Source organism: Lepidochelys olivacea (genome assembly GCF_965140295.1).
Source record: "Lepidochelys olivacea isolate rLepOli2 genome assembly, chromosome: 10".
Taxonomy (NCBI): Eukaryota; Metazoa; Chordata; order Testudines; family Cheloniidae; genus Lepidochelys; species Lepidochelys olivacea.
In genome coordinates this window covers 43,709,832-43,722,938 of record NC_140420.1, presented here as the reverse complement: position 1 = coordinate 43,722,938, position 13,107 = coordinate 43,709,832, and the positions used below count along the sequence as shown (strand labels likewise).

At 46.1% G+C, this 13,107-nt stretch overlaps 1 protein-coding gene across 4 annotated transcripts in view; it reads right to left on the bottom strand.

The window, feature by feature from the left end:
* Positions 1–1,764: 1,764 nt before the first annotated feature.
* The window catches only part of CELF6 (CUGBP Elav-like family member 6), a 224,400-nt gene continuing 213,057 nt past the window's right edge, over positions 1,765–13,107 (bottom strand). For all 4 annotated transcript variants that reach the window (XM_084642408.1, XM_084642405.1, XM_084642413.1 and 1 more), the window contains one exon: positions 1,765–2,956. Coding sequence is in view for 1 of the 4 variants with exons in the window: in XM_084642405.1 (XP_084498531.1) it covers positions 2,934–2,956 (23 nt within the window). In the remaining 3 variants the exon portion in view is untranslated. The remainder of the gene's footprint in view (positions 2,957–13,107) is intronic.

The window sequence follows — 13,107 nt, the reverse complement described above, 5'->3', positions numbered from 1 at the left end:
TCTGGAGCACAATTCAGGGGCATGGTTTTAGATCCTGAATCACTCCCCTCTATTTTTGTGAGCCTTATGATGATTCCTTCCAACTGCTTGCAAGGTGACAGGTTCAGGCACTGGGGGAAGCACAGCCTGCTGCCCGTGGGAAACACAAGTTGTGACAGAAACTAAGAAAAGAGAAGTGACAGATGTGTGAAGAAATTTAAAACAAAGTGCTACAGGCCTGCTCCTTTAAGATCCCACAGGAGATATAGTCCAGCTCATTTAAGGTCCCATCTGTCCTATCTGGGGGTTTCTGCTCTGCAGGGTGAATTCCATTGAATAACAATGAGTTCCTGTCAAAAAGGACACTCCCTCCCTGCAGGACAGGGGGAGTTTTAAAGGGCCATGACTGCACATCCTCTCAGACTTGAAGGCAAGGCCTTTCCAATGGTTGCGAGGAGGGGAGCAAAGCTTCAGCCACCCTGGAGAACATCAAAGACAAGAAGTAAAGGGACAGGTGAGACAAGAGCCCACTGGTATATATGTATTTATGGATGGCAGGGGATATCTGCTTCTACCCTTCTGCAAAATTATTGTGTTAGATGCAGTTATGCAGTCCCTTCTGGCTTTCCAATCCACAGGTGAAATCCTGACCCCATTGAAGTCAATGGCGAAACACCTGATTCCAGTGCAGTCAAGTTTTCATGCTATGACTATAAATCTCCATGACATGTAAAATCTGACCTCTCCCAGAGGCTGCTGGTCTCTCAGACGTTTGCTCTCTCTCTTGTTTTATTTTTTGTATATGACCAAGTTGCTAGTTTTTTTATTCTGGGCCTGGAGGTGGGGAAAGATGAACGTTTGCTTTCATGAGGGAGAGCTGGACTAGATAATGTCTTGAGGTCCCTTCCAGCCCTACATTTCTATGATTATATGATACCTCAGGGATGAATTCAGCCCTTGTTTAAACTTAATGGGCCAAACTTTGTACTGATGGATGCCCCATACAATCGAATTGACTCCACTGGGATTGCAGGGAATATAAATCAGTGCAGAGTCTGGTCCACTATAGTTAATAACAGCCTCCCGCACTGCCTCTCCTGGCTTGAATTTTACCTTTGGACGCATGCAGCGATCAGTGAGATCAGCTGGTGGGGAAGATTTATACCATGATGCAAATATCTGACCTTGAGCAAATCTGCCCTGCTGATAGGAAATCTGAGAGGTGGTGAAGGGTGTGTGGGAAAGAAAATCTTTTGTTTTCACAATGAAACATGTAAGCACCTGGAGGGGACGTGTGCTCCACATACATATTTGGCACAGTCTGATATAGTCTTATGCTGAAGCATCAGGTATCGTATGTTAATATATCTGCAACCCACGAACCAAATTCTGATCGGCTATGCCCAGATAATGCAGCGACCTCAGCAAGGGATGCACTGGTGTAACAGAGTTGGATTTGGATGTACAACGTTATGGCCCCAATTCACCTCTCGCACACAGTGTAAAGGAGAGGCCGAGGAGATCATATATATCTCAGGAGCTAGTGAAGGTTGCAACACATTTCTCATAATTGTCTCAGCAGTAGAGCTGGTTGACATTTCTCAACCAAAATCGGTTTTTGTCACAAAGGGAGTTTAATCAAAATTGAAATGTGTAGTGAAAACAGGCCAATTTGGATGGAATTTTCAATTTCTCAAGAACTCAAAACAAAATGAAAATTTCCCTTTGAAACAAACATCTTCGCTTTCTTTAAAAATTTTCCTTTGACAAAACGCAAATCTTCCTTAACAATTTCAAATGGAATGATTTCTTCCATGTTCTCAGTGGAGGCAAAATTGGATCTTTCAACCAGCTCTACTTACCAGCCAAAATCTTCATTTCTATGTTTTTGTCTGGGGTAGGACAGAGGTGCGAGAAGAAGTTGCCATGACAGAAATGCCACGATTTCACTTTCCATAGCCTTGGAAAAACTTCCCTGCTTTCCGGTCCCTTGGGCTCCTACAGCCTATGGAGTCGCTGGGCCACTGGAACACACGACACGGTAAACAAAGCTCTTTCTAGTTTCCCTCTATTTGTGTTTCTTTTTGAAACGCTCGCAGCTGTTATGTGATACGTCTACCTTTTTTCTTTGTTTTTTTGTTAAATTAATTTATTTATATATATTTTTAAAAAAGCAGTAGTCCTTTGGTCCCTAAACTCTAAGGAATGATATGACTTTGAAAGAAGTAAATCCTATGTCCCTGTGCCAGTGACAAGCAAGGAGGGGGCACATCCCTCTGCCCTGCTCCATGGTGTGTGTATGTGTGTATATATATATACATATATATATATGTATATATATATATATAAACGTATTTATATATCTCTTCTATAAGTCCAACATGCGCTTAGCCTTTGATTTTTTTTTTCCAGCCAGATATGGAAAAAAATCAATTTCTCTTTCCCTTTTAAAACAAAACGTTATCCAGGTGAAACATACACGCCTGGTCCAATCCCACTGGCTTTGGTTTATATCCATTTGGATCCTCTTTCCTAGTTCCTCCTTTGAAACTTGTAGCAGCAAATGAGTGCTTTAAAAAGGTAGGGTTCATCCTCATGAATGACCTGTCCTAGCTCTGAATCCTAGGTTGGTTTGTTTTTCCTTCCAAGAATCCCACCTCTCTCCTTGCGAGGAATTCAAAGTCTTCTCCAGCAGCCACCATTTCATAGTCTGACTCAGCAAATATCTGCACCTGTTTGTCTTTTCTCCAACATCACTGTGTCTTTTTCTTTCTTGTTAAGAAACAAACAAAACTGATTCAAAAATTAAAAAAGAAAAAGAAGATACAACCACGATGGCTCTCTTTTTCGCCAGCATTTCTTCTCCTCCTTCGCTTCCGCCTCTTCCATGATATGTTGCAAAGAAAGAGAGTTACAAGTTTGGATACTGCACTTGGGAAAAGGGTTAATACTCTTCATACGCTGCAGGGCATCCAACCTGCAAGACAACAAAGGGCACATTACAAGGCTCCAGGATTTGCAAGGCCCATTGCAATGTACAATGCATGAGAGCCCCCTGAGAACGGCTTTAATGTTGGGTGAGTTTTAGTGCTTGGGAAACAGAGGAAACAGAACTATGCAAGCTCCCTTTTTTTACCCACCTCTGCCAAGGCACCTCAACTCTGTCCTGCAGCTCCATCAGCATCCCAGCTCTGCCAACGTGCCTCCATCCTCAACTTAAGCACACGCTCTTATTCCAGTCTTGGGTAGCTCTACCAATGACCCTCAAACCTGACCTGTAGCACCCCTGCTATTTTAGTCCTGGACTATCCACACAGATCTGCCAATGAATGCATCTCAGTCCTGACTTACTTCAGTCCTGGGCCCCCGCACAACTTTGCCAGTGCACCTCAATCCTGACCTGTAGCTGACCCTGCTATTCCAGTACTGGGTGCTTTTCAGCCCAGACTACCTTTATGTTAAATAGTACAGTGGTTTTGCAATTTGGAGAAATGTCCAGTAGGAACTACATTTAGATCCACTAAACACATTTTCACTTGGAACTGAGGCTAGACTTGAGGCTAAGTTCTCAAATGTAAAAAGGCAAGGGCACCTCTAAATTTCACAGGATTCTACTAGCTGGTTAAGTGGTATGGAGGAGCACTAGTGAGATACATGTGCCCTTCAGCTGGTTCATCACCCCCCCCCACAAAAATAACCAGTCCATTGTTTAAGGAGACGGCACTTCTTATTTAAAGTCTCTGCAAAATGTTCAGCAGTGAGAATGTTAGAGGCCAAACTCTCTGGTGGTATAACTCCTCTGAGGTCAAAGCAATTACATCAGCTGATAATTTTGCCCTAGATTCCTTTGCAATCTCATTTGGCTCATTTTGTTACTGCGAATACTGGCTTCCTAGCGCTGAGGAATCACAAAGACTGCCCGCTCTGTCTCCTCTTATGAAAGTGAAAGGGTCTGCATGGAGATCTGATGTGCTAACGGGACAGAACTGCACTGGCTGAACCAGAGGTGAGTTATTAGTCCTCCTGTGTTAGGGAATGGGACCTGAGCACCTAACTACCATATATTCTTTTGTAAATCCCACCTCAGTCTTTGCTCATAACTCACTCTCTCCTGCTCCAGCCTCACTTTCTGCTATTCTACTCTGAATTCCCTTTTGGATGGGATGAGAAGGAATATTCAGCAAAGAAATACAAGACTTCAGTTCCAACTCAGAATCCGCAAACCATACTGCTGAAGGATCAACGTTCGTGGTATTCCCAAGTGCTTTTCTGCATGCACTACCAAGTTTTTGAGACTATATATAGAAAATAACAAAAGGGAAAAGAATACGAAATAAAACCCTTCATTTCTTGTTTCAACCGAAATTAAGTGAAACCCCCTTTTTTCAGAAATAATATTGGAACCAAGAGTGATTCCTTAACAATTAAATTCCCCCAGTCATTAGGGCCATATAGTGAATGCTGGTGAAACACAAACACAGATTGTTACGTTACAACAAAGAGAAAAGAAGAGAGGGCAGAGGAGACGGAGTTTGGGGGGGTGGGGAGTCAAAGTTCACAACTAATCAAGACTGACCAATCAGCACTCCAAAAACTATCCACCAGGGGCTTCACTACGGCACTTCACAATCGCCAAAAGAAAAGCACCAATACAGAAAAAATAAAGATATAGAAATAGAGATATAGAAAACTCAACGTCAAATCATGCAACGAGATTACAACCGGCCACATGGCGTCATCGCAGAGGACGATGACAACATGAGTTAGTCACTTACAGTTTCGGTTTATTTGGGAGAGATAGTTTTGGTTTGGGACTCCCACAACAGCTAGAGGGTTGCTAGGCAACTGGGGGGCCATCTTGGAGCAATGATTGGCCTGGTCTGGTTAGGTACAGTAGTGGTTGGGTTGGAGGAAACAAAACATAAAGAAAAGATGAATTGGTTTGATGGAGTTTTTCATTTTCATTTTTGGTTGATCAAGAACAGAAAGTGATCTTTTGAGGTCATGTGTAATAATGCTTTGATCTCCTCTAGCACCTTCCCCTTGGTGAATCTCACAATGCTTTACACATTAATGTCACATCACTCGCAAGAGACCCAGGGTCAGGTGAGTATGAATGTCCCCATTCTCAGAGCTAACGGATGCTCATTTGTGATTGGTTACATAAGCTACCTAGTATAATTTCTCTTCCCTGACTGGATGTGAGCCAGCAAACACATCCAACTGGAAAATCTGGGTGTGCAAATTTCAAATTTGGCAGCTGCAAATACTCACGTATGTGACTTTGAAATTCACCATGATGAACAACTTCTTTCATTCTTTCCCTTTTTTTTTGCATTAATTGCTTTGCTCTGCCCATTTAGAGGGAAACTGAGGCATAAAGGTGGCAAGTGAATTGCCCAAGATCACACAGTGAATCAGAGCTGGGACTAGAACCTGGGGATCCTAGCTCCAAACCCATTCCCTCTAGCCATTAGAGACACTGCTTCTCAGCTTAAATAGCTGCATGTTAAAGGAAAAATGGAACTTATTCACCTATTTCTATGAATGAAAGGAAGATTAGGTTATATGAGTCACGTATACTAAGTGTGTGGTGAAGGAAGACCAAGATTTTACCTTCTGGCTCTTTTCTTCCAGGAAATTTTGCTAAACACTTGACAAAGTGTTTATGGAGAAACTGCCCCGTCTTCAGAGAGACTTCCTCCTCGCTGCTGTGCTAGACTGAACAGTACCGTCAGGAATGGCTGTCTTTGAACAGTCCACTCACTCCTATGGAAAATCAGTTCTACGCAGTCTCACCACTGCTCTCCTCTTAACCCAGAAGTGAAGACCAGGGTGTTCAGGGCCTGGCATGCCAAGCTCCTAGATGCAAGCAGCCAGGTGCAAGGTGGAACACTGAATGCTGTGATCTATTTCTTCAGGCCACAGTTTCCTACTTTATACACCCAGGCACAGGTGCGGGAACTAGGGGTGCTGGGGGTGCTGCTGTAACCGCTGGCTTGAAGTGGTTTCCATCACATACAGGGTTTACAGTTTGGTTCCATGGCTCTCAGCACCCCCCCCATACAAATTGTTCCAGTCCCCCTGCACCCAGGATAGTTGCAATCTGTTCTGTTTAACTAGGCCCCAGTTAAGGCTCTAGGTATGTCTCTCTCAGGCAGAGGGCAGGCCCCCCTGTTTCACATGCAGCATATGAGCAAGACATTTCACAAAGCATATGGGCTGTAGAGAGAAAAGGGTTATCTCTGGCTGGGCGACTAGGACAAAGTCAGTGAGGAGATTGAGTTGTCTAAGTCTTGCCATGACTTTTCAACCTACAGACCTGCAACGAGTAGGCACATGTGCCAGAGTTCCAGGCCCAGCTTTTCAGGGGCTTGGGTGAAAGCAGGTGAAGGCTTTGCCCTGCTGTTAGGCTTAGAATGGGTGACAACGATGGGATGGAAACACATAATGGATGGATGACCCAGGTCAGATTTAATAAAGTAAGATTACTCACCTGTGAGTGGCGTTCTGAGTGTGCATTGCCTCTGCAGAGCCACACCTTTGGGGGTGCATATGCCTTAGGGCCATGAGCCCAGATAGCACCTAGAAAGCAGAGATGGATGGTCCCACACATACACCTACCTGTGGAGCTCAAGGCTCGGTGTGAAGTAATGCAAGGACTGCACATCTGACCACCCTCAGTTCTTCCCACAAATTCAGAATGCTGTGTATGGGAAGGAGGTTGGTTCAGTGTGAATTTGCAGGGGCAACACTGTAGTTACAGATAAGTATATTTTCTTTCTCACCCAGAATTGCCTCTGCATATCCCATGCTTGGGAGACTGACTAGCAGTAAGAACCCCTTAGAGGAGGGTTGAGGAGTCCTTGGTTAAAGAAAGGTCAAAGGACTGTTCTCCTAAAATTAGCACCATGTTTGGCCCCTAAGTCAAGACAGTCATGTTGTGTGATGTTATGAATGGAGCGCAACAGAGTGACTTCCCAGAGTTCAGAGATGGAGACATCCCCCAAACTCGCTGTGTGAACTGCTTTGAGGGCCTCTAAGCCATCTGGCACTGGGACATGTGCTTGGTCAGGACTGACTCCAGAGCCTAATCTGTTTATACACTCTCTGAACAGCAACTGGTTTTCCCTTACACTTGTCTCCGAATATCACAAATAACTCTGAAGAGTTGCAAAAGAGTTTTGTCCTCCCCAGGTGATGACACAGTGCCTTCTCACTGTCTAACATACGTAGCCTAGCTCCAGCTGATGAAATACCCTATCTCTGCTGTGTTGTTCAGTAAAGGTGGCCATGTCTCTCTGCCAGAGCAGGAAGTGAGGCCGGCCTGAGCCAGAGGCCTCTTGCTGGCTTTAAGAGCCATTTGTGTACAGGAAGAATAGTCTTCTCTGCTCTCCGATCCCAAAGAGCTCGTGTGACTTCCCTCTCACTGCCCACCCTGGACTGTCAGGGGTCTCTGCAACTCCTGGAGCTGTTCAGTCTCCATCTCTCCGAGTGAGGGCACAGTCTCACTTCCCTCTGGGGAGGTGAGAGAGGATGGCTTCAGCCTTTGTTGCACCACATGCATCTTCTGGGTTCTCTAATTCCTCCTCCTTTTCTTCACACTCCAAGGATCATCCTCCAGATTTGTCAGTGGAGGAAAAGGCAGGCTTAGGTGATGAGGTGAGTATTTCTTCCAGGTACTCTGGAGAAGATGAGCTTTGCAAGAGGCCTCTCAGTGGATTGCCTCTTGGCTCGATGGACAGACAATGCCACTTGTGCCATACTGTCCGTGGTGTCTGATGGCCATAAGTGACCTCTTAGAAGAACTTCATGGTGAGGGAGAAGTCCAAAGAGCATGTCTCAGTATAACCTCCCTGTAATACTGGGAGCATGTGTCCAAGGTGCTAGGAGAGGGAGAATGGTCCCTCTCTCTCATCTTACACTTGGGTTTGCAAGGAAATGTATGGATCAGAGAGCCACCAGGACAACCCTCCATTCTTATCTCTGTCCAGGAAGTCCTTGGATCTGAATTTGGGCCACTGAGGCAGGAAAAATCAAAGGAGAGCTTGGTTTTTTGGACCGTGGCAGATCTCCTATTGCCCTGAGAAGGATGAGAGCATGGATTACTGCCTCCCTGAACTCCCAGACAAAACAGGGGCAGAGAGAGATACATCAGTCACTGGATCTCAAGCTTTCAATTCAGGCAGCCCCAGCTCCAACCTCTATGGATCTGAAGAGCCCACAGCACTAACAGGTGCTTGGATCTGAGGGCTTTATGATGCTTGCAAACCACCAGTTCCTGCACTGAGCTAGAGGAGAGTGTGTGGGTCTGCACCTATTCTCGGTTAAGAGAGAAGAGAACAGGAATGAGGACTTCCTATGAGGAGTCACGGCCTTTGGGTTTTTTGTAGCCCTTACATCTCAAGAAGTATTGCAACCAGTCCCTCGCTCATTGAACTTTCTTTTGATCCTTTGGTTCTGAGGTGGAACCAAAATGCGATGAGGCCAGTTCCTTTGAAACCTTTGGTACAGAGGAAATGGGTCCAGTGCTGGCTGGCTGGCCTCTCAAGGAATTATCCATCAATAGGCATTTAAGCTGCCCCTCCTGCTCAAGGCAGGTTGGAGGGGTAAAGCTAATCCCAATGGCTTCAGGGACGGCCCTTCTCCCATGCCTGGGGCTGTTATGGATATCTGGTCACAAGACACACACCATTTAAATCTGGCTATCGGATGATAAACTCTAGGTTCTCAGCAGGGCAATGAAGGGGATGAGGATGGATCAGAACCCTGCAATGCCACAGATGACAACTGACCTGGGGCTCTGCAGTGGAGCCAGCTGAACTGTCGTGAATCTAACAGCCAAGAAACCGATACGCTTCTGGACACAGCTTCGAACTTCTCCAGAAAACATGTAAATTAGCTACCTAACCTGAGCTAAAGATGGCCTGTAGCACAGGTGAGCTGAAGGATGGTTCTGAGACATGCTGCCTATGGCAGTAGGAATGGAACTGAAGGCAGCTGGGGTCACCAACCCTTGCATTGAACAAGCGAATCTCTGAGAGGTTGGGCACATGGTCCCATAATGGTCCGGGGCTTGCGATGCAAAGGCATGCACTTGTGAGGATCTGCAGGGGCAATGCTCAGTGGTTGTCATCATCCATTAGAATTTACATCACACATAACTCTGTGTGACGCTTTCAGGAGAGTGAAAGAGACACAGTCCTGGCCCAAAGAGCTGACTATCTCCATCAGAAGAGAACAGTCAAAAGACATGGGTTGGGAAAGAAGGGGCAGGAGTGAAATCAAGGAACGGTCGGGCAGGTCACATTGCAAAGGGAGCCAATCTTGTAAGTTCTGTGTGTTGAAACAGGCACTGAGGGTGGGCACAGGGGAGGAGCTGGCAGCGCAGGGAAAGGCAAAGGAGGTGTGACGTTATTGACATGAACTGGGACCATATAGATCATGGTTGCAACCAAGGTCCTGTAGTGGCACCAAATCATATATAAAGGGGGTCAAATGAGGTGTCTAAGACAAGGTTATGGTTTGCTGGTTATGATTATGCTCTCTGTATGCACGTATCATTTTTGTATTTAAAGTTATAAGTATTGGCTGTATACATCTGTAGTTCAAACTTGTGCTATGCTTCTGGGTGACACCCCAGACAAGTTGGTGTCAGCTCTGCTTAGCCTGCTTGATGGCCCATTAAGGACCATCAGCTATACAACTGACCCATTGAGAAAAGGCAGACACACCTTGGGACTCAGCAAGGCACGCAGGGACATGCCTATGGACAGAGCTCTGAGGTTTTTCCAGGCCATGTGATGGACGGCTTGTCTTTGGGACAAAGAAAGAAAGACCACATGGCAAGAGAACATAAAACCTGCTGCAGTTCCTCCATCTTGTCTTCAATCCTGCTTCTTACTTCTGGAGGGACTTTGCTACACTGAAGCTTTGAACCAAGGACTGAAAGATCCATCCCAGCTGTGGATGTACTCCAGAGACTTGATCTATCACTGCTGCAAGCCTGAACCAAGAACTTTGCCATGACTGTGTGTAATCGATTCCATTTAACCAATTCTAGCTCACATCTGTATCTTTTTCCTTTTATGAATAAACCTTTAGATTTTAGATTCTAAAGGATTGGCAACAGCGTGATTTGTGGGTAAGATCTGATTTGTATATTGACCTGGGTCTGGGGCTTGGTCCTTTGGGATCGAGAGAACCTCTTTTCTTTTCCTGGGGTATTGGTTTTCATAACCATCTGTCCCCATAACGAGTGGCACTGGTGGGGATACTGGGAAACTGGAGTGTCTGAGGGAATTGCCTGTGTGACTTGTGGTTAGCCAGTGGGGTGAGACCAAAGTCCTCTCTGGCTGGCTGGTTTGGTTTGCCTTGGTGTGCATAGAAACCCCAGCCTTGGGCTGTAACTGCCCTGCTTTAAGTAGTTTGTTCTGAATTGGGACTCTCAGTTGGGTCCCGCCAGAACCAGCATCGTTACAGGAGGGATTAAAAGGAAGGGAGGGAGGTCAGTGGGCATACATGGGAAGTCGATTGGGAATAGGGAGAAGAGCAGGCAAGGCATGAGAGGGAGCAAGAATGGAAGAGAATGGGGTTAGATTGGGCGGATGGCACACGGCAAGGACATTGTGGCCAATGTAGAGCGCAGCGGTTAGGGTGAGCATGATGGGAGATGAGGCGGGGCAGAGCAGAGGGGGCAAGGTTAGAAGCTATAGGAAAGGGGAGAGGAAAAGAATTTCTCCATGGAAAAACCACGCACATTCATCATCCAGAGCCTGAAATTACCCTGAACCGAGGCTCGCTTTTGTCGCATTTTTCTCTCTGGGTTCCCACCAGGCCTGGGAGGAGAAATGCTGGCAGGCCATGAGAAACCCCACTCTAGCTGCATTTCCTGCCCTAGTCACAAACACAATTTGGACCAGGGGGCCCAAGTGGGTCTCGTTTACTTTCCGGGCAGTACTAGTTTGGGTTTATTTTGATCCTCTTATGCAGGGACACGCCCCCCACTCCATTGAGAGGGTAGGCGGGGACACTGCCCCGCTGAGAGGGCATATGGGGACATGGTTCCCCCCCCGTCCCGAGAGGGTGTGCGGGGATATGGCACCCTAGAGAGGACAGGTGGGAGGGGCCCAGGGTCTCCTCTGCACAAAGTTGCTAATGGGAGTGACAAGAGGGTGATTTCTTCAAAAACCTCTTTAAAAACATCCCCTTTGGTATCCCTGGAAATGATCAACCAGTCACCACAGACTGACCCATCCTCCCTCCCTCCTTACTCTGAATGCCCATGTTCTTAGCCAGTTCCCATAGCTGCACTTAGCCACCCTGGACAAAGAAATAAGGCAAAGTGCATGTGAGGCTCCTGGTATCACCCTACTCTTGACAGGTCTTCTTGTTAGGTGGGACAGTGACACAGCCCGCCCGTCCTGCACCTCTCAGCCATACCACCTCCGAGGTTCAGGGGCTGTCAGTACAATCCCATTTCCGCAGAGCAGCCAGTAATTCCAAGTGTCTCTGTTTTGGGTGCCCAACATGACACCCTGAGGGCCTGATTTTCAAACTGCTGAGCTATTCCCTCATGATTTCCTGTGTTCCTGCCAGCATACTCACTGGCAAGTTTATCTGCAGAAAGCAAATGCAACAAGGTCACAAACACAGCTGAAGCCAATTAGTTTGAACAATCAAACTAATTTTGGGGAATACTTTGTTGCTGTATTCGCCCAGCTGGGCATGATTAAATGCCAAGTGAGGCCTACAAGCTCTGGCCTGATATAGTATACAAGGAATCAGTTCATTCACCTCTTGGCTGTAGTCCCCTCTGTGGTGGCACCTGGTTTTTTAACAGTGATTGGCAACAATATGCCACAGTTTGGACAGATGAGAATATTGTAGCCAGATGAAGCAGCAGTAGGAATCCAAATCAACAACATGAAATTACTTGAGCTAGAATTTGTCCAGGATATGGGGGTTACCGCCCCTGTTCTAGAGACTGAATGGGCCTCCTTTTGGCCAGTCAGTACTATCTGTTCAGGTCACATCATCCATGGAGCTACTAATTGCCTGGAGCATGAGGAAAGACAAAAAAGCAAATGCCTCTTTCCCCTCCACTGTCTCTCTTGTCACGAATTCCCAGTGCGGCCTTTGTGCTTTCATAGCAGCTCATCTTGATGAGTCACTGCCCCAGCTTCATGGTTGTATATTTCAGTATTACTAACCCCAAGCGTTCAAAACTCATGAGACAGGCCCCATAAAATCATGAGATTGGCATACAATCCAAAACATTTTAAAAAAAATCTGGAGTGCTTTTTATATGCTTTCTGGTCTCCAAGCATTTTGGGTACACTTGGGCCATGTTTTCTAGCCTATCTCTGCAACCAGAAGGGCTAGAAACTTGGGGTTTTGTTTAAATGAAAGCTGAGATTTTCACCACATCACATGACTCCAAGAGTTGGGGCTTTAAGAAAAACGTCAAATATCACCAGACCCTTGGTAACATCATGTGGGTTGGCACCACTGTATTCTGTAGCACAGACTGATTCAAAACACAACCTCTCTTTTTCCCTGGATGGGCTGGTTGCAGGGGTTGTGTTTATGAAAGTCAGAAATGAAATAATCTTGCTTAGAATCAGGCTGACAGCAGGCAGACTTCCCCATGCCTAGCAACCCAAGCCAGTCCGTGGTCCTGATCTGCAGCCCCTCCTGCTTTTCTCCCAGTCAGCTCTTCCAATTGACCTTGCTCCCAAGCTATAGCAACTCTGTGGGGTTCCGTTGTGAGCTCCCCACACACCTCTGCCAATTGCATCAATCTGTGCAGTACTGCAGATAAACACCTCTAAGGGACCATGATTTCAAACCATGTGTCACCGTGCCCTAATTCAGGTTCATGTTCTTAAGTCTCCAGAGTGGATAGGGGCAGACTATAGTTCCCTGCACCACCAAGCCCTTTGCTTGTAATTAGTTTTTCAGTTCAGCAATCTAATTACTCTCCTGTTGCACTTTCACATCTTACACAAGCAAACACAGAAGTTAGGTGTCTTTAGCCATGTTTTCTTAGATCAGGGGTTCTCAACCTTCATTGCATCGTGACCCCATTCTGACAACAAAAATTACTATATGATCTCAGGAGAGGGG